General features: G+C 44.0%; 1 protein-coding gene across 1 annotated transcript in view; it reads right to left on the bottom strand.

The window, feature by feature from the left end:
* The window catches only part of NHSL1 (NHS like 1), a 182,091-nt gene extending 163,470 nt beyond the window's left edge, over nucleotides 1-18,621 (bottom strand). The window contains 1 exon segment of the mRNA XM_056343820.1: nucleotides 18,026-18,621. Within this exon segment, the coding sequence (XP_056199795.1) occupies nucleotides 18,026-18,383 (358 nt within the window). The 5' untranslated portion in view covers nucleotides 18,384-18,621.
* Nucleotides 18,622-25,938: the final 7,317 nt, after the last annotated feature.

The following is a 25,938-nucleotide window of genomic DNA, read 5'->3' as shown; positions in this document are numbered from 1 at the left end:
GTTTGGTGTTTTTCATTTCTGAGCATTAGTCTGATTTCTTTGAATACGCTCAACTTTTGTTCTGCCAGAAGCATAAGGAACAATTTACAGCAAAGCCTCAAATTTTTAAATCAGCGGGAGTTAAACACAAAGCCTTAAAAAATTCTAGACCCTATCTTTATCTTAGGAGCTATGTAAAGTATTTCCCCCATTAGCACTTTTCACTTCTAAGATTTCAAAAGCCACTGTAGACATTTACATCTACCATTCACAAACTTTTTACTAGGAATGCTTCAGAGATTCATATTACATAACTCAGCTGGGATAAGTATTTGAGAGCAGTTAATCACTGGGGATATCACATACAGATCTTTTGTGAAATTTACGTAACCCAAGTCAAAAAGCATTTGACCCTTTCCACAGAAATCTTCAGACATACCTCATGAAATTATTTCAGAAGTTACACGTACATCCTAATCCTTTACCAATTTATGTGGCAAAACCATTCTTCGATTTGTTTCCAAGGGGTTGTTAGAATTAATCAAAGTGGGGATTTTTGCAGAAGGCTTTTTGGGAATACTGAAGCAGAAGGAAAGAGTTCAGCCCAGGCAATCAGCCGCCGACCAGCAAAAAGGCTGCCAGCACAAGCCAGATCTGAAGGAGCAAGCAAGAGCCGTGGTGTTGCAGAGTGTCCCTGGGCACACACATAGCCGAGCAGGCAGGCAGGAAACCCAAGAGACACCTTTGGAGACCATATTGATCATTGGAGAAGGAATTTTGTGATGAATGCCCTAGTGCACCAAAATGAGATGTTATTAATTTCATACAATGCTGGGGTGAAAAACTATGTCTTGTATTTAAACATCTATGGAATGTTACAGGGAATAATGTAATTATTTTCCTTTATCAAAGTCATCTTAATCGTCACAATCAGCCCAAGTCTGCAAAATACCAGGCACTCCTCCTCAGATCCGGTGGATAAGTTTGGCCACTGGTGCCCTATTCAAAACCAAACTGATCAAAGTGAAGTTCAACAGAAGGCAAACCAATTCCAGCCAGATCAAGCTTGTGCAGCCTACAAACTGGAGAGCAGGTAAATCCATTGGGATATCCTATTTCATCAGGATCGCAATGCAGGCTCTGATAGTAGCTTACATGGATGTGCCACTTGACCCTTCTGCATTTTCTTTGTCTTAACTGCAAAATGGGAATTCTGTCATACTCAAAGCCCTTTTCACATCTATGAGTGAGACTGTCTTTTAGCTATGGCTACAGCCACACCACAATGGCCACATCTATGCTGTGGCTCACTCTGAAACATCAGCCCTCAAAGGAGGGATGTTGCTCTTCCACTTAAGGATTTTAATATTATTTTTTTTATGGTGGTGGTAGTACTTCCATACAGAGGTTTCCCAGTTCTTTGTGCATCAGTTCATTCTTCTGCATCCACAAATTCACCATTTCCAGTTTCCAAAAACAAGATCTGTCTCTTCAAGACTTGCAAAGGAAGACCTCTAATTTTCAGGCAAGCCTTAAATCATATTAGACGAGATCTTGCAAGCTTACAGTACAAGAGTGCTGGTCATTATTAGAGGTCTCATAGGGATGCTGGCAACCATGAGCACTCTAAGCATCAGTAGTACTCACAGGATTTCACCCACAGCATTTTAACTTTTGTTGATTTTTCACACTGATTTGTTTTATTTCCCTAAAATCCCCTCCAGCTAAACAAGTGACACTTTTACCCCTCCTCTTCATCTGTTTATTTTTGTTTCACATACAAACAAAACCTCCACTGGCAACAGTAAGACAACACACGAGAATCTAACTTGACTGCAAGATGCCCTCAGAGGAGAGAACTTAATTAGTTCAATAGGACCAATGCCTGCCTCATGCTGATTTTGTTTCTCTTCAATCCATCCCTTTCCATTTGTGCCATCTGTTCTTGTAACCACTTTACCTTTTCTGTCCGTAGCAAAACATTAAACTCAAAGTAGACATCACCTGGATATGACAGCACTAGTAGTCACATTCCTCCACTTTCTGATCGCAGGACACCCCAGACCACTGGCAGAAGCCCAGCTGGGAGCCACAGCGCAGCCCAACACAGCACCGCTCAACCCACTACTGCTCTACAGCAGTCCTGCTCTTACACTGCACTCACTACTGAATATTAATAAAGCTTGATTAAAAACTCAACAGCAATCCTTAGTTAGAAGGAACTCTCTGTGTTCAAATTTCAATATTGCAAAATCCGGCTTCCAAGGTGTTCCTGAATGTAACACTGTTCAGGCTGCTACTTCCACTGCTGGTAATTCCCTCCCAAAACAACCCCCTCTCTGTTTTTATAGCATTTCAGTGAAGAAGAATGAGGTGTAATCTCAGCAATTTTGTCAAAACACAAACCTGCGATAACTAGAACTACTGAAATAAATGGGGGGAAAACTGGAGTGGGATAGGGTTCAAAAAGTTTTTTTAATAAAAACATAATTAAAAAAACTGTACCACAACCCACACACAAAGCAGGCTGAAAGCAAGATGAAAGGAATACAACAGCATTTCCTATACCATAGATAGGCAAAATGTTGATCTAAAACAGCTACCTAATTAGGAAACACTGGGGGATATCCTGCCCCCAAAAGAAAATAAAAGAAACCAAAACTTACCTACACACTTCTCCCTTTTCCTCTCTCTCCGACATCTTCACTATTATAAACACACTCCCAAGGTGCCAGACAGCATTTTTAACTCCTGAAGCTAGTGAGCTCTTCCCTATGAAGACAACGCTTCAGTCTAAAGACAGACTGAGCTCCGAGGATGTGAGCATGGGGGAGGGAAACTTCAATATTACAACCCATCCATCAACCACTTCTATAAAGCGCTTTTGTTCCAAGTTCATACTTAGCAACTCAAGGTCAACACTGATGTTGGAAAATGCAAATCGTAAGTCAACCCAGACTTTCACCCTTCCGTGTCTTCTTGACCTTAAAGGCAGACAAGAAACAGACAAAAAGAAATCTTAGCTACACGATTTACTTATATTAAAATGTGTATCAAGGAATAAAATAAATTTAAAAACAACTGTGGATTGGCTTCTCAATCTACACCATTAATGATACAGATTGGAAAAACAAAATCATGATATATGCATTTAGGATACATGCCTTTACTTTGGTTTTCTTACAGTTTGGACAAAGTCAATCAGTTATTTTCACCTGGTGGGGGCTTTCTTCTTTGGGGTTTTTTTTGGGGGGGGTTGGTTCTTGGATTGGGTGGGTTTTTTTTTTGTTTAGTTGTTTTTCAGGTTTTTTTTTACTTTAGTGGGGTGTTTTGGTTTTTTGGGTTGTTTGTTTTGGTGGTTGGGGGGGGTTGGCTTTTTGGTTTGGGTTTTTTTTTTTTTTGAGACAGACACACACACACACACAAGGTTTGATTGAAAACACCATGGGGAAAACTAACAGGTTTTTAAAAACCCAACTTCTTCCTCTCTGGTAAAAAACAAAGGAACACATCTCTATTAGCCTTTGGCTTTAAGAAGTCCTGGGTCAGATGTGAGCAGCCTTAACAAAGAAGAAAAATAGTAGGTATTACGAATAAGAAGCAAGCGTTTGATTGCACTGCAGAAAACAGGATGTATTCCACAAGCTATAACTATTCTCCTTAGAAACACAATAGGGGGAAAAAATTGAAATTATTCATTATACTTAAGGCCAGACTTTTCAGTGAACCCCATTTTTGCGAGGTTCCATAGCAGAAAGTAGAGGTGCCAAATACCTGAGATTACAAGCTTATCCAATGGATATTTCCCAGAGGCGCTGTAACAAAAATCAGTTTACATATACAATACAAAGATGGTGTAAGACAAGAGAACTCTGACACAAAACTGTGATCCAGTATTTAAATCTCTTAATTTTAGGATGATCTGGTAGTCTTTAGAATTGTTACCTCAAAACTTCTTAAGGTTTTATGCCAAAAGCTTACATGTAACATCTTTCATATGGGAAAAGTCCTGCCAAGAGCTTTAAATATAGATTTATCGAATGCCAATTTGGCTTCCTCCATGTGAATTTGGACACTTTAACAAGAATTTATGAACTTCCATCAGAAAAAAAAAAGTGACTGTGCAATAATAGTGTGCCATCCATATGTGTAATAGGTTATGTAAAATACCAGATAATCCTGCAGTCTAACAAAAGCATTTAAAATAAGTTATTTCTCTCCAATAGCTTTATTTAGCCCTTAAATCACAAGTTTCATTTAAAGCACCATCACACATACAAAGTCTTGGTGATTAAGTCAGCCTAAAAGGGAAAGATAAGAAAACGTGTTTAATTAGCAGCAACTCAGGATACCAAGGGACTACTTCATTTGATCAACTGCTGCTGTGGATGATGAAATGGGTGTTTCCCATAATTCTTGTTGGAGTTCACTTGCTTGCCCCAAGCAAGATGAAGAACAGAACTATATGGTATTTTTTCTAACGTGCTTAATAAAGCTCCCATCAACAAGAAGAAAAAAAAAAAAAGAAAAAAAAGAAAAAAAAAAAAAGAAAAAAAGAAAGGGTACTGTATTAACGTAACCTAGATCCTACACAGTTTCCGAAAACCTAGCCAAGAATCTTTGTCAGAATTTCAAAAAGAAGCCGCTGCTGAAATTCTTAAGCATGCGGAAGGGTTGTTCAGGACTCCTCCTGCAAACACTGAATGCTTTTCACTGTAAGAGACATTGCCGACAGTATCTGTTAAGGTGAGACACTGGAAACAGTTTCCACTATCTCCACCGGACAGAGTTTTGATCTTTCTGAGATCAAGTTTATTACCTTGCCTTACCACAGAAACAGCAAGTATTTTTATTGAGAGTATTAAAGCTCTTCCAAAGCAGCACTGCAAGTTTAGTAGTGCTCAAATAATTATAAGTAAAAATAAATAATACTAAAAAAAATTGTAAATTTTAAAATGTGATGTTTGGCTGCCAGCTTTGTTACTTGATTAACTAACACCTTCCCTTATCCATCCTTTTTCAGATAAATGTGCTAAGGCATTGACCTAAGGCCACAGAGAACCCCTGTTCTCTTGATCCAGTTGTCCATCTTAGATACAAATTAGCAGCCTTCTTGGATGACCTCACAGTAGGAAGAGTATATTGGTGTTCCCACTAATAATGCTTTGATAAGTCGCAATAAGCACAAACTGAATTACAAGAAACTCCACTTAAAAATAAGGAAAAGGGTTTTTTTTACTATGAGGTTAGTCAAACACTAACAGGTTGCCCAGGCAGGTTGTGGATGCTCTGTTCTCGGAGATATTCAAAACACCAACTTCGACGCAGCCCTCAACACCCTGCTCAAGCTGAGCCTACTGTGAGTTGAGGGCTGGATTAGGTGGTTGCATCCAAAGGGCACTGGTCAGCAGCTCAATGTCCAGACAGAGATCACTGACAAGTGGTGTCCCTCAGGGGTTCATACTGGGAGCAATATTGTTTAATATCTTTATCAGTGACATAGACAGCGGGATCAAGTGCACACTCAGCAAATTTGCAGGTAACACCAAGCTGCGTGGTACAGTTGACATGCCTAAGGGAGGCGATGTCACCCAGACAGACCTGGAAAAACCTGAGAAGTCGACCTATGTGAACTTCATGAGGTTCAACAAGGTCAAATGTGAGGTCCTGCACCGGGGTCAGGTCAACCCCTGATACCAATACAGATGATGGATAAAGGTACTGAGAGCAGCCCTGCAGAGAAGAACTTGGGCGTACAGAGGGATGAAAAGCTGGACACATCATCAATACAAATGATGGATAAAGATGTTGAGAGCAGCCCTGTGGAGAAGGACTTGGGCGTACTGAGGGATGCAAAGCTGGACACGAGTCAGCAGTGTGTGCTCGCAGCCCAGAAAGCCAACCGTGTCCTGTGCTGCATGAAAAGAAGCGTGGCCAGCAGATACAAAGAGGTGATTCTGCCCCTCAGCTCTCATGAGACCCCACCTGGAGTGCTACATTCAGCGCCGGAGTCCTCAGCACAGGAAAGACAGGAACTTGTTGGAGCAGATCCAGAGGAGTGCCACAAAAAATGATCAGTGGGATGGAGCACCTCTCATATGAAGAAAGGCTGTAAAGAGTTGAGGTTGTTCAGCCTGAAGAAGAGAAGGCTCCAAGGAGATCTTATTGCAACCTTTCAGTACGTAATGGGGACTTATAAGAAAGATGGGGGACAACTGATTTAGTGGGGCCTGTTGCAACAAGACAAGGGGTAATGTCTTTAAATGAAAAGACGGTAGATTTAGACTAGTTATAAAGAAGAAATTTTTTATAATGAGGGTGGTGAAACACTGGAACAGGTTGCCCAGAGATGTGGTAGATGCCCCATCCCTGGAAACATTCAGGGTCAGGCTGGACAGGGCTCTAAGCACCCTGATGTAGTTCATGTCCCTGCTCATTGCAGGGGGTTGGATTTGATGACCTTTAAAGGTTCCTTCCAACCCAAACTACACTGTGATTCTATGACCTCCAGAGGTGCCATCCCACATCTGGGATTCTGTGATTTCAATGACCATGAAGAGAGTGTTTACCTTCAGTTGCAAAGTTTTCAATCCATGATCTTTGGTGACTGCTCAAGCAGCCTCAAGAACTTTTTTTTAAAAGTTTCATTCTGCTCTAACTCACAGTCACAGCTTTAACAGTAGCCACCAAGGCAAGGGGGAGAAATCAAAACGGGTACTGCAGCAAACGGCACACACAGTTCAAGCATCTTTTATAACACCCTCTAAGTGTTAACTGGTATCACGCAGGACTTCCAGGCTGAGTGATGAGAAAGACTCTGGTCACATCAGTGTTTGCCTACAGAGTGCATACAAAGCCTGCTATTTGGTAGTACCTGCTTTTTGTCAGTCATTTTTCCATTTTTCCATTTCTGTTAAAAGGCGAGATATTCAGGGGTTCTCCCCAGGAAGTTCAAACTTCTACTAGAAAGAATACCCATGTTTTATTTTGTGTTCAGAATTAAGTTTATTCATATTTTATTTTTATAAGCCACTAACAGTAATCTAAATTAGGAATACCATATGTGCATAGACATAACTAGTGGCAAAACCAATGGAGCACAAACACCAAGCTGACAGGAGCTCAAATGAAGACAAGCTTTTGTCTACAGTGACCTAATTCACTTTTCTACCAGTTGTGCTACACAATGCATTTAAATCATTTAAATATTTGATGTGTTAACCTGCAGCACATAATCCCCACGTACAATGCTAAATTACGTACTCCTCACCCTACCATTTACAAGCTGTAGCTATTTCCATACCGCAGCAAGTTTCACAATTTGTCAGCAAGGCTACTAACTGTAACAGTGTTTTGTAAGGAAAAAGATACTGTATTTTGTGTGTTGGGAAATGGGGTGGGAGAGGAAAATATGCTCTGCTAGAGCAACAGGGTCAAAACAACATGCCTCAAAGAGCACTCCCTCCCATGTTACATACCACGCTCTTCCGAGGGGACATCACAAATTACAGAATTCAAGCCAAACTCAGCAACGAGTGGGAGCAAGCAAGATAGTAAGCACTGCAGATGGTTTTGGTCTTTGTTACCATCAAGCAGACACAATGTCTCTAACAGATATGGAACAAACAAAGGCTTACGAAAAAACACCAAGAGCTCTGTGTTTTTGTGGTATTCTGCACCTCAGGCAAACACTCTGTGGATTTCTAATTACCTGTTCTTCCTTTAGACCTCAGGAAGGCCCATAACTATTGTGAAACTTTGGGTTCTTCAAAACAGACCTTTTTAAACCACGCTTAACTAAATTGCCGTCTTCCAGCTTGACTTGTATGTGTCAAGACTAGACTCTCTTGGGGCAAACAGCCTCGTATTCAGAGTTAAATCTGTCTTGTGGCTGTGCTGAATAAGTGCTTTCTAATGTTTTAAGGAAATTTGTGATTGCAAGTTGGCCAACATGGCAGTTTCACCTTCCTTCAGGATAAGCAGGCACAGCCTCCCCGCTGTCTGCGCAGGGGACTTGCTGAAGGGCAGCCCTGTCCTACCGCCAACCACCAAGACAAGGCAGGGCAAGAGAACTGGCTCACACTCACCTCTCCTTCTCCAGCTTTCCTGAAGGTGAAGATCATGATTATAGATTACAATTCCATATAATTTATGATTATTATATAATTATAACTGCAACTATAATTTCATAATCAACTGCAATAATCCATTTACATTTCAACCACCCTTGTTAAGATCATGCTTGTCTACCCAGGACAAGGTAAACCCTACATGATGCTACCCGGGATTTCAGCAAGCACAGAGGCAGAGCCGCTTCAGCACTCGTTGCACAACCTGGGCCAAGCCCAGCTGCAGCCTGACAGGGTCAGGGCCCCCCCCCCCCCCATGGGGCTGTTCCCCGCAGGGCTGGGGCTGTCCCAGCCTGCCCAACAGGACTGTACATGCTCCCTACTGCGAGGGCAGCAGCCAGAGATATGGGGAAGGGTGTTGGCCCTGCAAAGATCAGTTGCTATACCAGTTTCCCAGTATCTTGGCTTCCATCATGCTCCTGAACACAATTGATACAAAACCTTTCTATTCCCCAATTATTGCCCTTCTATTTCCTACCCTACCTGCTCCCTACAGCATGCGTTCAGCCGCACAAACAGACTGTTAGCGTTGAATTTGCTTATACCTTATAATACTCTTGATCTTCTATCAGATACACGTGCTATGGAAAAAAGCTAGCAGAAGTAACCATGCAGCAACTACCTACCTTTATTTTAATAGAAGGAAACACTTTAATGCAAGTCTTAGGAAACTGCATCCAAACTAACACACCGAAGCATATTATGAACATCCATATTATCAATTTTAATTCTTTTTCTCTCCCATAACACATGTAGAACAAACTTAAAGTTTTTCTTCATGTTTAAAATGTTAAAGTTCACAAAATAGGGGCCTCTATCTTTCCAATACTACAAATCAAAATAGCATAAAGGAACTATATCCATATACTTCATTGCATTGCTGTTCATATACACATTATCATATACTTCAATCTTATGAGTGATTATTTCCAGAAATTCTTCGATTCTTAGACTTCTTCAAAGAAACATTTTCCATGTCTAGTACATATGTTGGGGGGGGGGCGGGGGGAGAATTGTTCAAAATGTGATATAAAAGGATTTCATTTGCATCATGTCCAGAATGGGGTTGGGGGTGTGGATCTTGCTGTGTAATCAGTTAAGCTTTGCTTGTGCTATCTTTCTTCTAAATCAAAAAATCAAGTACCACAGTTAACAAAAAAGGGAATGTTTTAAATAAGTTTTTAAGAGCTTGTTTCCATTTCCTGGTAGTTAGCTTCTTTTTTCCTAATTGAAAATGTTTTAAGTTCTTTTAAGGACAATGTGGCTAACAACACTTTGAGGTTTTCTTCTTAACATTTGAAGATACTGCATTAACCAAACATCATTTGGTTTTTCAAGCTACTTGAGCAGATTCAGTTACTCAGCATCAACTAGATATTGAACAGGAAGGGAAAGCCAACACCACTCACTTGGGAGTGCTTTCCTCCCCTACGACAGAAACAAAAGGTGCCACTAAAGATAACCCACAAAACAATCCTCTCAGGTCCTGCTGAGCTTCCTGTAAGCAAACTCCATCTGTTGCCAAAAGCCCAAACTTGCCAAAGTAGAAAAGAGAAGACAGATGTCTGGTTGCCAGGAGAAAGACTAAGCTTGCTTTCTTACTCAACCCCAAGCTATTGAGAAAGCTTACCAATGTAACAACCAGAAGAACACGTAAGCCAGTGAGGGGCAATATTTATCCCACCACTTAAAGGTTGATGAGAGCTCTTCTGTAGCCAGCATTTTGATACTAAAAAGGAAAAAAAATTGGGAGAAGAAAGAAGAGCATTCAAGTACAATACGTTACTATATAGAATATTCTGGAGAAGTCTCTTCATTTTCCACTTGGGACATTCAGCCAAGGGGGTGGGGGAGAAAAAAACCCACCACTATCACTGTAACTCAATATGCTTGTAATCTCTACTTTACCATTGTTCTATTACAATTTACATTAGTATTTATTGCTAGTAGAAAAATTAAGTGGCTCAATTCTTCAGATAGCATCCACAGTTTCAATTTACTTCAGGAGGCATCTGTTATTGTCTTAATCTCTGAAAAGTAGGAGCTAAATTGATTTTTTTAAATTACAATCTTAGATTAATCAAAACTTGCTTAGTTAGACTACAGTCTGATTACAGTAAAAGGAATATCCAATCAACCGACTTAACAGACCTACTGGTGGTCAAGATGTTCAATTTCAAATTAAAACAAACTTGCTGCTCACATGTAGATCAGGGCAATTAAACCTACCGAACTACTAAAATGTCCTTCAAAAAGTGTAAGAACTCAGCCACAGATACACATTAAAGCAAATTCCTTTGAGTGGTTTTTTAATTATTATTATTTCAAGTAATACCTGGATACTCTTACTTCCATCACTCTAATGGTGTAAATGGTTTTGTTCTTGGTTTATACTCCTGTAGCAAAGCAACAGGCATCTCTGCATCTGGAAGAGGAGCATTAAAAATGAACAAAGGGACACACTTGGACGGGATTAAGACTATTACTATGGCACTACTGATTGTGCCACAACTCCAGCTGGGAAGGCCTTACGCTGGGCCTAACACCAAGGGGTATGAAAGGAAAGGGAGAGGTGAAAAGGGATTGTCATGAGAAAGCCAGAAGCTCCATCAAATTCTACCCTTTCCTGTCTCTGCCTCCCATCCCCCTCACCCCCTTCCTCCAAAATCCTATCAGGCATGCACAGTGCCTTGTAACTGAGGAAGGAGAGATACCCAAAGTCACTTTTATCAGGCACCACATGGGTGGTGAGGTGCAGAGCAGACACTGAAACTGTCACACCTCAGAGCAGGCAGGACTGGAGATGGAGAGGCAGCTCTGGGCACACCTGGGGTGGGGAGCCTGAACAACTAAAGAAAAGGACGAAGATAAGAAGGAGAAAAAAAAAATAATAAAAAAAAAATCAGGCCTTATCCTAAAAAGCGTGTAGACCAGTATCTCCAACAGGAAAATTACCAAGAGGAGTTATGGCAAAGCAGTTCCTCGGCACTGCCTCTCTCTGCAGGTGTAACTACCCTGCCTCCAGGTTGCACAGTGACATAAGCCCAACCACATCCACCAGGACCTTAAACACTCATATTCTAACCACTCATAACTCTCAAAGGGCAGCAAAATCTTATATGCACAATGCTGATTAAAGGACAAGGGAGGCAATAAATAAATAAATAAAAACAACCTAACTTAAACCACCATAATTCACAAATGACAAAGAAAAATGAACATGACAGCCTGAAGCCAGAAGAAGCCCTGCCCAACTAAAACATGGTATGATATAAATACAAACAACTTGCAAAGTCCACCCACATTAATCTGTGCTTAACCCACAGGTAGAAAGATTTTTTTTCTAGTCTCTTAAGTGGCGTGTCATCCAGGCTCTCTGGAGACTGCCATCCAACCAGCAGGTTTCCTATCCAACCTACAGCCCAGAACAACATTTAATTACCATGTTTAATTGATCTTGTTAACTGTTAGGGTGGACAGCTTTGATCTTGCCTGCTGACAGCTAGTTTACGACTACAAAAGAAACTGGGACTTTGCATAATTGCCAAGCCTTCAATGTGCATTTTTTAATGCCTTCTATTTCTCAATCTCCCTCTCTGTTTGTGCTGCACTAGCGCTCCTGATAACAGGAACCAAAGCACATGCCCTCATTTATTGTATTATTTATTTGAACGTGCAGGGGAAAAAAGAAAGATGAGGAAAGGGAAATTGCCCTTCCTTCACCCAGAAATACAGAAAAAGGCCAAGAATTACCATAGGAAATCTGGCCTTGGCAGTGTTCAGCATGGTATCCCATGGCTGATGGCAGCCAGCACCAAACGCTTTGGAGGAAGGTACAGGAATCACTAAGTACGTGTGGGATAATCTGCTCCCCATCCTCCTTGAAAGCCTCATCTGACTCTCCACTGATTAGAGGCTGGTTTAAATTCCAGGACTGAGGTTTTGAGGAATTTCAGTGGCTTTCCACTGTGTTGTTTTATGTTTGTTAATAGGTTCACCCAAAAAATGCCTCTTCTGCAGCAACTTTGTATTAGCAGCTTAGGCGAGAAGCCCACAAGACCAAGATTACTAGCTCGCACTCAACCAAGCTGAGACTGTGCCAATACTAATAGGAAGAGAAACTTCTGAGGACATTTTATGTTACCCTAAAATATCTAGGAGCCTTCAAAATAGATCCTAATTAAAAACAACTAAATACAAGTATGTTTAATTCATTAACTACCTCTCCTAAACACCATTTTCCTGAATGATCAAGCCAATCGTAAGATCTACAGAAATAAATGTTCATAGGTGGTGTATAATAGGTTCTGAGCAATGTACAAAGCAGCTCCACATTTCAGCCAAGGAGTGTCAACTGTTTTCAAAACAGCGAGCCAAACCCTCATCAAACTGAATTCAGCTGGAGCTTTGCCACTCAGCAGGACAGCGACTTGGCCCACCGTCCCCATGGGAAATCTTTCTCTAACTCAGACTTTCTTCCTGCTTATTTCAGATGAAATCTCCTTTGAATCAGGTTGAATTTCCACAGATAATTAAGAGTTATAATGCTTCTGAGCAACAATCTGAATAATTACAATAAAGTAAATTTTTTTTTTCCTCCAAGGGGAACTTAGCAAATAACTGTTTAACATGGTTTGACCTTTCTGCTGAATGTTCATATTACACAGCAACAGAGAGAGTACCATTGTGCACGGTCACCTCAAGCATCTGCAGAGTATCATAGCCAAACTGTAGCTCACAGATAGCGTTAGAAGAGAATTTTTCACCTGAGAGTCAGTCCTTTCTCACCTAAGCTTCCTCAACAGCTCACCACGGTTTTGGTGGCTGGTTTGGGTTTTTTGGTTGTGGTGTGGGTTTTGTTTTTTCTCTTCTGGGAGGGTATGAGCTTTGTTTGGTTTGGGTTGTTTTTTTCCCTAAACCTTTTTCTAAGGAAGGTTTCTTCTTGTTATTACAAGATGACCAATGTCTTGTACGCTCTATTGTTACACCAGAAGCTACAGAAAGTCCAGAAGGTCAGCCAGCCCGTTCATCCTCCGCTTACTGCTGATACTGTCTCGAATACTGCTCACTTTTGGTGGCTGTGGATGGAGGAGGGGTTTCCCTAGGAATAAGCTGAATAAAGCTTCCTGTTCGGCTAAAGCAGGAAATGTGCTCCAGTACTGCCTTGCACACAAAGAGTGGAAAATACTTACTAAACAAAATAGCAGGAGATGAAGTGTAAACTGGATTGTCCTTCCATCATGCAGACAAATAGAAAGCCATACTCCCCATCCCCCCCCGCTCTCTTGCATTAATGTGCTTAAACTTGGGAAAAAATACATACATATGTATATACACCTTCTGCATGAACATCAAATGATTATGCTGTGCCTTTAAAACCAAACACTGAGGGATTTTAAACAACACTAATTAGGAGGTAGCATTTCCTCCCGCCCACAGGACCAGTTTCTTCTTCTTAGAATAGGAGGTACAACTGGCCAAACCCCATCCTACTAGTGGAGAAACTGAACCAGAAGTTGTCATTAGGTTAACCTCCCAGCATTTCTCTCAAAACATCTCTACATAAAGACTAAAAATAAATAGCATAGAAGATGGAAGGACCAGCCTTCCAGTCTGTCAGACCATTAGGAGTCACAGAAAAGAACAGCAATATTAATTTTGCATGAGTATCTGCAGATGGTAGAAGACAAATTTTAATGGAAAAAATGTCCACCTTCATGTCCTACAGAAAGTGACTGTTTAAGGCCTCACAGGGTTTCCCAAGAGCTGGCCTTGTAATTCATGCAAGATTTCTCTGCTGCTGCCATCGTATGCCTTTTGATGAGCTCTGATCACTTCAAAGAGGCACTTGTCCTCACCCACCCTGACATTTAAGAACCGAAAGTGATGAAAACAACATCACCTAATGCTAGGTCACAGCTACAGATGCACACTGCTAGAAGATGGAAAGCTGTTAGGCAAGTTCCATGGTGTAAAACACATTACAGCAGCTGGATGCTGGAAACACATAACAATACACCACGCAAAACAGCAATCACATAAGCTTAATGAAAGCCTGATGAAAGACTGTTAAAAAAAGTACTGAATTAATTAATTCTCTAGACGTGGCTAGTGCAGTTAAACTAAGGTCACAAGTACTGCATACTACTCTTGAATTCTATGAGCCACCTTGAGCCATTAGGGCCTCCCACCGCCATGTGTTATAAACCAGTCATCAGCCCCATAGGGACAAGTCTCATATTTTGATGTCCCTTATGGCACAACACCTTGCTCATCATGCAAAGCTCAAATACATGTCAGGAAAGTATTTTACTAAATGGCCTGAAAAATATCCTTGTACTTAAATAGTCAGGCACAAGTTTCTCAGTTGGAGGACATAAACAGAAGCTTCTCTGCCACCCTGAATGGGACATGTAAGAAAGCCAAACCAAACTGGAGAGAGCTGAACCATTCCAGTGAAGCTCAACATCAGTGGTGAACCCTCAAAAAAACAACCATCACTAAAAGTCACATACAAGTATAAGCTACCTTCAATACCCTGAAGCAGACATGAAATAAAAACTCTCTGAGTGCATGTGGCACACCAATACAAAATCTTTGGAAAGCCGGCCTCCCAGCTGAAGGCCATGGCAGGACTCCAGCCACTCTTGACAGCTGAGGAATTTTTCCCCCAGTACAGGCTGCAGAGAGGTAGCACCTACTGCAGTGCAGCACATCCTTAACCAGTCTGCCACACAAGAGAGTTCTTCCGCATGTGGTGCCACAAAGGATACACTTGAACTAATGGATTTGCTACAGGATACCAAAGAGTATAGAACAGAAGAGAAACAGCAGAGATCATTCATAACACATTTACCTATTGATACTCCAAAATGTATATCAAGAGCATATGGACCCTACACACACAAGGACACAGCATACAGTCAGACAAGCAAGCGCAGCCCATGACTGTAAAGAATGACTAAGTGAAGACAAAGAGCTTTGTTCTACCTGCTTTCCCTCCCTCAAGCCCCCACCCATGCTCAGCGAGGAGCAAAAACTAATGGACTGCTGCTATCCCAAAGATACTGCGTGGAAACTTTACTTTGAAACAAAATGACAATACCGTTTCAAAGTACACACTTTCCCAAGCACCAGGGACAAATGTACCATAGCTTGTATCAGCTGCCAGTTTGCAGCTACTTCCCCAAGAAGCGGTTGTGACCTAGATTTGAAGTTTGCTTGTACTCTTCTGGTCCTTCCTATATAAAGTCATGTTGGGATCACAAAGGTCACACTGGGACCTTGGGTTCCAAAAGCAAAATACTGTCTGGGCCCCACAAAGAGAACAAAATTTATTTGAGTAGAAATTGCCCATGATCTGAAACGCAGGTATACAATCTACCCCCTCGTCCTAAAAGCCAGAGCAAAACACCTAAGTCATCTGATACAGCGTCATGCTGCATCGGCCTGTGCACCGCAAGAGACAGCAGTAGTTTACAGTGTTTTCCTCACAAAAAAAAAAAAAAAAAAAAAGGTTTATGAGCAAATAAGAATCTAGTAAATGGGAGAGCAATTAGATTTGTTTACAATCCTTGCTGTTCTTACAGTCCCACACCAGCAAAAAGCTTCTTCCATGAAGCTTCTGTATCTGCAGAAACTGGAAGGAAAAGTCTCCAAACAAAGCCAGCATTATTAAACCGTTCTCTTTGTCTTGCAGAGATTTCCCTTTAATGCCAGAACAGGGTTAAACTTGCTGACAAGCCTTGACAGCTTGCATTATAGAGACATTCATGATGCTAACTACAACTGAACATCCCACCCAATCTCCTTGGCCAGATTACAGTATGTAGAAAGCATGTAGGAGAATTGACATGTCTTTATGTGCAACTTCATGTCAATATGCTTAGCCTACACATCAATTCCTTGCAACCGAAAGGCAAGTAAGACAACCTTCCTTTACGAAAAGGTTGTATTTAATGAAAAAAAAAATCTGAAAGAAATCACCATTAATTCTCATTGACTTTAATAAACAAGATCTTTAAAAAGTAGATATTAGCCACAACAATGCAGCTGTTAAGTAGCAAAATTAAATTTGACAGCAGAGATGCCACTTACCAAATAATTTAAGACCAAATGGAGAAAGCCAAACATAAGAACTGTGTCCAGTTTCAGGAAATGCAATGACAAGCACAAAGATCAACAAATTAAAAACAATAACAGGCTTAGCTCAAAGACCTGAGTTGTAATTTAAAAAAAATATTAATAAATATATAACTTGTGCAAGAGGATGACCAAGACAGAATACAGTAACTAAGTATCTGACACGTGTAAAATTCAGGGCTTGCACTCTGCAGCACTCGACTCACTTCACCCTTCCCTTCAGATGTGTTGCATCAGCATAGGGTATTAATTAGGTCCCTATTTAAAACAGATTAATAAATACTGCTTCCTATCAGTGCATCAATACCACCATACTGCAGGTATGCCCTATAACAAAACACTCTCATTTCAAGTCTGACTGCACCATGCCATGCCAAACTGACATAACTATATTGGCAGAAAAGGATATACCTGTCTTGGTGAGGAAGAAAAACTCCTGAAGTTTGTCAAGCAGTTACAAAGCACCCAAAAAAGTTATCCCACAACTTCAGCCTAACACTTACAGCTGTTCGGTAAGGTGACTGTTTCCTCCTTTGGAAGGACCATATACTGAAGTATACCATAAAGAATAATTCTGTAATGAAATAGGTGCTACCCACACAAGGTTCATACTCTGGATCGTATCTGTGAAAGGCCCTCCTGACCAATTTTGCTCATAAGTATGCCATACGCAAGGCAGGCTTTCCGCTTCCATTCAAAAGAAAACTGTTGGTGGTCCACGAGCAGCAACTCTGTTTAGGCCAGGCTTACACCTTCTACAGCTGCCACAGAAGTTGCAACAGTTGAAACCTAAGCTGATGTTGCAAACCATCTTTTTCACTTTGTCTGCGGAGAGCGAGACACACACAAACGAAACCGCATGTAGCAGATAGAATTTTTACGGGACCCCTTCTCCAAAGTTGGGCCAAGCTCAGAAAAAAACTTTTCCTGTAGCTCTGTGTGGCTGTACAATTAGTCGCTTCCGAGGGCCGCTTTACAGGCTCAGAAAGAAATTTAACAAGGACCTCCCCGTGCAGCCACTGCTTGGGAATCAGAGGCCGAACCTGGATGTCGCTGCTCCTGCCTCCGTATGAAGCCGAAACCACAAACTTGAGCTCAGCTCTGCGGACTGAGCAGCAGCTCAGGAGAACCGACAGACACAAAGCCAGCTGCAAAGCGTACCCAGGTTTCTGTTTACTGAGGTCTTCCCGTGCACATGCAAAAGAATTAACCAGGCATGTGGGCTGAACTGTCAGAATCACGGCTGACCCGACTTCTGGCGCAAAGCCGGCACAAACACCCCAACAACCCCCCCCAGCCCGCCCCCGCATTACCGCGCTATCCCCCCGCGAAAACCGGCCCGCCCGCCCCCCGCCGCTCCGCTGCAGGCGCCCCCTCCCCGGTGAACTGAGACTTCTGCCAGACCAGACAGCGGCACTGGGGAACACCAGCGGCTCCCGGCCCCCGACGTTGGCACCTCCCTGCCCGGGCGGCAGCCGACGCCGGAGCCGCGGGGACGGAGCCGGGGCGGGTCACCGGGAGGGGGGCGGGCGGCCCGCGCTGCAGCCGGCTGCACCGGCGGGACCCCGGCAGGAGCCGCGGCCGCCGGCCGGCACCTGGACGCGGGGAGGGGGAGGGCGAGAGCGCGGCGTCGGGCTTCCCTCCTTTTCTTTTTTAAAGGAATCAATAAAGCCAAGCCTGGCGCGCAGACGGCCCCGCCGCCGGGCGGGTGCCCCCCAGCCCGCCCCCCTCCCAGCCGCCCCGGGCCCGCCGCCGTGGGGAAGGGTCGCACTCACGGATCTTGACTTTGCGGTGGTCGAGGCGGGCGAGGAGCGCCTCCAGGGCGCCGAGGCGGCGCTGGAGCCGGGCGTTGCGGTGGCAGAGGGAGTCCGCCTCGCTGAGGATCCCGCCGAAGATGTCGCCGGCGCAGCGGGAGAGGTCGGAGAGCTGCATCAGCAGCGACACCAGCGCGTACGAGCTGACCTGCTCCAGCGCCCCGAAGAGCGGTACAGCGCCGCGGCGGCGCCCGCCGCCCCCCTCCGCCGCCCCGCCGTGGTCCCCCGGCGCCGGGCCGCCCCGCTCCGCGCCGTCCCCGCCGGCCTCCTCCAACCTGCACAGCTTCAGCGGCTCCAGGGTCCGCAGGGGGAACGGCATCGCGGCTGGGGGACGGAGGGCAGCGCAGGGCACGGCGGCGGGGCGCGGGGGGAGAAGCTAGGCGTCCCCGCCGCGGGAAGCCTGCATCCGCGCAGCGGCCGCGGTGACAAAAGTTCGGGAAGAGGAGAGAGAGGGAGGGAGGCAGAATTAACAACAACAAATGAATCGGAGCGGGAGGGCGGCCGGGCTACGCGCTCCGCGGCCCGGGGGGAGCCGCCGCCGCCGCCTGGGCGGAGGGGGAGCCCCGCGCGGCGCCCATGTGCGGAGCGGCCCCGGCGGCGGGGGGGGGGGGGGGGGGGGGGGGGGGAGGGAGCGGGGGGAGCCCGGGGAGCCCGCGGCGGCGCTGCCCCGCGGCCGGGAGACAGGAAAGAGCGCGGCTTTCTCTCCCCGAAGTGGAGACTGGGGGGGAGGAAGCGTGGGAGGGGGGCTGGAGCGCCCTGGGTAGCGCCAAAAGGAGGAAAGGGAGAGGGGGACAGGCGGAGGGGGGGAGAGGAGAGCCCGGAGCAGCCCCACCTGGGGAACCCCGCGCCGTTGCAGGCACTTTGCTGAACGCACCAAACTCCCAACCCGGAAAGCGAGGGCTGGAAAGAGAGGAGGAGAGAGGAGGAGAGAGGGGAGGGAGGGTGAGGGAAAAAAAAAAGCCTCCGCGAACCTGGGAAAAGAAAAAGAGGCCGCCGCCTACCTGTGGCTCCCCGAACTGGAGCCTCTGCCAGCGCCTCGCCCTTCCCGGCCAACTACCAGCCGAGGGAGCCGCTGCCCGCCCTGCCCCGCGGCGCTCCCCGGGGGGCACCAGCCCCTCCGGCCCCGCTGTCTCCTCCTGCCCGGCGAAAGGGGCTGAGCAAGGGGGATGGGGCAGGTCCCCCGGGCGCCCGGCCGCAGCCGGTGCCCCTGCCGTGCCGGGGGTGCTGCGGGAAGGAGCTGGGGGTCGCGGCGGGAGCGGAGCCCAGACGGCCGGTCCTGGTTCGTTTTTATTAAGGTCGGCACTAAGGCAGGAAAAGCCAAGTCTGGACAAGGCAGAATGACATCGAGTGTCGCAGCACCAAACGTCGTCCCAGCGCCTAACTGGCGCGGGCTGAAGGCAGGTTCAAGCCCTGGAAGCCCCCGCGCTTCGCCGGGGTAGGACACATCGGCTCCTCCTCGAGATGGCTGCTCTAATGAGCTATTCCCCACAGAACCAATTTAGTCTACTAAGCAACTGTCAACAGCTGCTATTTGATTTTAATTGGACAACACCCTGCTGGCTCTGGCTCCTGCTATATGATAAAGAGAGGAACCCAATCCCTCCTTTCTTGGGGAAAAGGGCCCTGGGTAAAAGCAATTGTATGGTCCCATCCTGCCCCATAGTCTGCTCCAGCTCCCACTGCAGCTGATGAATCTATGTGATGAAAGAAAATCAGCTGGAGAAGGTGGGATTCAGGGACAGATCCACAGTGCCCTTTCATTAGCCTTTTAAGGATGCGTGATGTGTAACAAAATATTCTGCATCATAATAATACTCATGTAGTTTTAGCCTTGGTTACTTAAGGGAAACCTAGAGAAAACTGTTCCACCAGCAGTGTTTCAGAAGCTCCTCAGTGCATGGAGGAGATTGGGGGCAAGGCCACAGGCAGTGGAATACAAACCAAAGGCTCAATGGCATGCACAAGCAGTAAGACCTACAGGAAACACACTTAGGGGTGATACTCATACACAAAAATTCTAAGTTGCTAATTTGTCTCATACATTACTCACAAAAAGTCTTTCATCTTCAAGTTTTCCTAGGCGGAGGGGTGGGGTTTGAAGCAATGCAGTCTAGAATCATGGAATGGCTTGGGTTGGAGGGGACCCTGTCATGGGTAGGGACACCTTCCACTAGACCAGGTTGCTCAAAGCCCCATCCAACCTGACCTTGGACACTTCCAGGGATGGGGAATCCACAGCTTCTTTGGGCAGTCTGTGAGCACCACCCTCACAGTAAAGAATTTCTTCCTTATATCTAACTTAAATCTACCCTATTTCAGTTGAAAGCCATTCCCCCTTGTCCTATCAGTACATGCCCGTGTAAAAAGTCCCTCCCCAGCTTTCCTGTAGCCCCCCTTTAGGCACTGGCAGGCTGCTATAAGGTCTCCCTGGAGCCTTCTATTCTCCAGGCTGAACAATCCCAACTCTCTCAGCCTGTCTTCATAGGAGAGGGGCTTCAGCCCTCCGAGCATCTTTGTGACCCTCCTCTGGACTCACTCTGATGGGTTCATGTCTTTCTAGTGTCCATCAAGTGTTAAAAAAATAAAGAACAAAACCACCTTTCTTCAGACATCAGGCCGGACAGGTTACCAATGGATAACTTTGCAACTTGGAATGCTGATTTTCTGTTACAGACAGTACCACTGGGTGCATATGTGCTGTATTTGTAGACACTGATGAAAAGAACATGGTGCAAACAGACTAAATGGTGTTTAATCAGGGGTTTAAGCACATGAGGAATCCTAAGCAATAGTCTTGTGACAGGGAAGCTGTCAGGATCGATCAACAGAGGATGGAAAGCAGTCATTCTCTCATATTGAATTCTTCTGGTTTTATTTTGAGACATAATGTCTTCATTAGTTCTTAGACGTGTTTGTTTGGGATAGTTGTTTGATAAAAACTATGGCCTGTTCACTGGCGTGTTTGAATTGAGAGGAGTATATCTTTGTAAGTTTTGTTTAAACTATAGGAGTATCATGGGGAAACCAAGTATGAGGGGACTTTAAATATAAAACACAGTAGGAAAAAAACAAGCAAAGAGCTCAGTTCAGTTGTCAGCTGAAAAGAACCCACAGCAACATATATGCCAGAGTAGATATCATGAGACCGTGAACATGTTTGTTTGATCAGAATTTACTAATTTTTATTCTGAAGGTTTAGTAATAGGTAGTTCAAAAAAGAAACATTTACCAGTCTAATATGCTTTCTAAAAATTCAGATCAAATCCTGGTATTGCAAGTATTTTTGCATGTTCTTATCTGTAAGCAGGAAAAAGTATTTAAAGCAGATTAGAGCACAGGGAGAACAATAAGAAGAGAGCAAAACTTTAGGCAACATGTAAATGTAGTAAAGAGCCTCAGCTACTGTGAGTGGAATTTCACTGCCCATGAAGTCTGCTTTACCTATTTTGCTGGTTCCTGTGTTTGCAAACTGTAAAATGAACTACTGTGGCAGCCTGAATATTTCTGGTGGGAATAATGTCTCATAAAAAATAAGGGCTTTTTAGGAATGACAGTTAAACCAAGAAATATATCTGACTTTGAAACACACTGACATTCTTGAAACATTCAAAGTCTGTATGTTTATTCCAGAACAATACTTTTTTTTTTTTTTCATTAATTTACTTGGGACTATTTGTCTGGGATGGGCTGTTACTATATGGATGGCTCAGAAAAAAACAGGTGGGAAAACAATGTAAATATTCAGTGTCTGGAATGTGAATATCAGTTAACTGAAACCAGTAAAGGATGGTCTCAGAGCCTGGTTCTTCCCATGCAAGAGGAAGGGACATAGGAAGGGAAACGGAGCTTGAATACTTACACGGTTGGAGGTTTTAAGTATTCATCATGCTGGAAAGGAAGCATTTAAAATGTCTAAGTTCAACGGAAAAACAGACTTTCATAGGGATGCCCCATCCCCCTCAGATACCCATGCATATTGTCTACTTCAAGTAGTTATGGCTAGAAAATGTTTCCTTTTCTGCCAGCACTGTGAGGATGCTTCTGCCCCTTTTTTATCCTCTGTAGGCTCAGAGGAGCACAGGGACGAGGAGGCACTGCCAGCCGGCTGTCTGGCAGGCTGCTGCCTTTGAGTGAGCCACCCCTGTGGCTCATGGCCCCACGCATTCACGTCAGTGCAGTTTGTGGCAATGGTGATGTGTAAGTGGTGTGAGGGGCTGCTCTCCATTTAGCTGTATCCACTGGAGAAGGAGCTCTGCAAGCTCACCAGGCATCAGTCGCTTTCACTGGGGCAGCTAAGCCTGGCAGAGCTGTGCCCCAGCGTTCTGGGCCTCACACCCGCAAATATCCTCGGTCAGGAGTGGGAGATCTTCTGAGAAGGGGAACCGAGCCTAGAAAAGCAAGATGCAAGGAGGAGGGCAGACAAAAGGACGGTAGAGACTTTACTAAATATTTCAAGTCAACATTGATTGCATTTTTAATGAAAGTTCGAAGTTCGCTGGAGAGTTCATTACATCTGAATTGTAGCTTGTTTCCTTCAGCGTTTTAAGCCTCAAGTTAAATCACCAAATTAAGGACCTAATAACTTTTGTGTTCTATTTCAAGAAACAGAAGACAAGTCTTGTGGGAGTTACTCATCACCTATTGCGGAATGAATACTGCTCTTCCCTCAGCTTGCTTCTGCAATCCGTTTGGGCTCTCAGAAGCAAATGCTGAGCAGCAGTACAAGAGCCACGTGGCCAACCATGAAGCATCAGACAGCTTTTCCTGAAATTGTAGTTACGTGCCAAGAGGGTAGTTTAGATGTGGTCATCTGTGATTACCGGGCTCATCCATTGTAGCTTAGCCCACAGATTTAAGCTATATGCCTGTGTAGGCTAGGAAAGCCCAAGCAAGTTGATACACAGAGATAAACAGCGGCACAACTTGGAGGGATGGAGGAGGGCATTTCTTGGCCACTCCCAGAACAGTGCTAATGAGCTCTGGTTTGTAATTTAGAAAGCAAGCTCAGTGTTCTGGGCACACAGTCAGCTTCTGTATTTTCATAGCTACTTTGGCTGTTAGGCTGTAAAAGTTTGGTGTAGGCTTAAAATAGAGGCAGCTTTGCAAGAGACAGGTGTTTTCTGATATTTTGTTCTTCCCTGGTTATTCAAAAGTATGTGGATGTTCCCAGTCTTGTTGGGCCACTGGGCTCTTCTAATCATCATCTGTTTCACTTCTGTCTTCAATAGAAAACCTTCTTCAAAGAAGCCTGTATAATCTAGGCAGAAAATGGGAGTAGATCTGACTCCTGATGGTAGCAGAATTTTGCCTATTTCTTTTGTGGTCTGTCCATCATGACTAAATACTTTTCATGATTTATACAACTATTATCAAATGATCAAACTAATTACCACAGAAAAAATAACAGCTGTTTGCTGGGTTTCTTCAAATTTACATGCCACTGTGTTAGACTGAGGATCACCTTTGCCTGACAGTGCAGCAGGAACTTCCGATCATCGCTTTTCTTCCCACTAACCAACGCCAGGAACTGGTATTTTTGTGTACTGGAATTTGTATCCAGCATGGCCCAAAAGACTCCCTCCTTGTCCAGAAATTTAATCTTGTGATTATTCTTTCAAAACTAATAGCAGAAATTCTCTGATGATGACAAGGGCTTCTCTGATACCGGTTGCTTACAAAGTCCTATTTCCCTGAACATTTATCATTTCAAACTTCTGTCAGGCCCAAGCTCTCCTTGTCTGGTTTATCCCTGGGTTGTGCACTTGCTTGAAGCCTGGAGCTGAGCTCCTTTTTCTGTTTAGTTCTGTAACATTTTTGCTGATTTTCTTCACCATGTTATCTTCACCATTAAACAAAGGCAGCAGTGTAACTCCACCGCTCCAATCCCTGTTATTCAAAGTACTTAGCAGATGTATCCACAGGTCCCTAGTAGACAAATCTAGTCTTTTCTTGAGCACTGTCTTAAAGGTTAGTGGTTCATTGCACTAGCCACAGTGATTTTTCTGTCCCCGCTCTCTTTCCTCAGAAAATAATATAATAAGCTAAATACAATAAGCTAAAACTTACTCTTCGACTCTGCCCAGCTTGTAGTTTAGACCTTGGGTTGTCCTGCTAGCTGGTCCCTGAGCTTCTCAGAGCTACAGAGCTCTGCTATCTACACAAGTGCATGAGTCAGCACACTATGATCTGCCAGCTTAAAATCTCTCTGACCCTTTCTCATTTTTCTATCTTTACACAGTTGTCTTTGGATAAAAGCCATGCTAGCAATGGTGCAATGAAACAATCAAAGCTAACTGCAGTAGGAATGACACCATGGAGGAAGCGGTAGTTGTGATGGCCTAAGGATATGATTCAACAACACACTAACCAGGCATAACAGCTCTTTGCCACTAAAAGAGGAGCTCTTCTACCCCTGCTTCCTTCCTTTCATTCCTGCCACAGATGTATGGTCTGTCGCTTGCTCTGCAGGCATCTGAGGCTTGCCGGTCGCTATGGCAGTGTGGGACTGAGTACTCATAATCCTGGAGAACAGAAACAACCCTGTACTTCCCCATAAAGAAACCAAGTTACTGAGACATTATCTCAATGGATCAATACTACTACTTCTGGAGTTGCTGTACCATTTTTCTTCATTTGGTTGAGGTTTTTCTGTGTCTTTTAACAAAATGAATTCCTCACGTCCACTTCATCTATGGTAGAAAAAAATTCTGATATATTCTTTTTCTGATCGATAAAGTATTTAGGTTTCTGCTTCACAAGGACTTCAGCCATTTAAATATCATGGAATCATGGAATCACAGCATCACAGAATGGTTTGGGTTGGAAGGGACCTTAAAGATCATCTAGTTCCAACCCCCTGCCATGGGCAGGGACACCTTCCACTAGACCAGGTCACCCAAAGCCCCATCCAGCCTGGCCTTGGACACTTCCAGGGATGAGGCATCCACAACTTCACTGGGCAACCTGTTCCAGTCCCTCACCACCCTTATAATGAGAAATTTCTTCCTTGTAACTAACATAAATCTAATCTAATTCATGTGTAATTATTCATTATTACTGAGTTACATAGCTACAGGTATGCATACAGCAAGTGACTGTAGGACAGGAATATGGGAGTCATTGTTTGTGAAAGAAAACCTTCATCGGGAAAAACAAAGGCTGGAGAAATTATCAGCTGAAAATCAGACTCAACATATGGAGATTCCATAAATGCTGAGCAAAGTCTTTTGTTGCTGTCTGTAGCTTTAATGAGAACAGTTTGTGTTGAAAGCTTTTGTAAATTCCATATGAAATTTTTATTTCTCTAAGACACGGACCACATTCATGTCCTCTCTAATTGTGTTATATGTGGTCTCCTTTGAAGTAATTACACAGTTTACATTTTGATTCATTAACTAAGTATCGTAACAAAAAACCTAAACCAGTTTGAAAAACAGTTCAGTCAAGGCTTGTTAATTGTATTCTTTTAACAAGGCTGATTATCTTCTCAAATGAATACCTTGGGTCTCAGGGCAAACAATAGATCCGATGGACAGGAGCCTCTTAAATCGCTCCCCAAACATGCAGACTGTGCTGGTCACTAAAGCAGAACTCAACTTCTTTTTAGGTATTAGTTTCCCACCACCACCCACTACAGAATCAGCAAAGTCCTTGTAGAAACTATTTTCAAAAAATGAGCCACCCTGTTTTGTTTCAGTTGATGAACACAGACGGATGGTACTCTACTCAGTCACAAATTATTTTTGATATGTTGCAGCAGCTCCTGCCTCATAAATAAAATACAGGCTTTGGTCACTGAAAAAATGCAAGGTGTGATAAAACATCAGTTAACCAGTGCAATTTCCCCATTCTTTTCCTTGTGGGTGAGCATGGTT

This window comes from Falco biarmicus, chromosome 6 (assembly GCF_023638135.1).
Source record: "Falco biarmicus isolate bFalBia1 chromosome 6, bFalBia1.pri, whole genome shotgun sequence".
Classification (NCBI taxonomy): Eukaryota; Metazoa; Chordata; class Aves; order Falconiformes; family Falconidae; genus Falco; species Falco biarmicus.
Note: the sequence above shows the minus strand (reverse complement) of the source record. Positions and strands in the feature narration are given on the sequence as shown.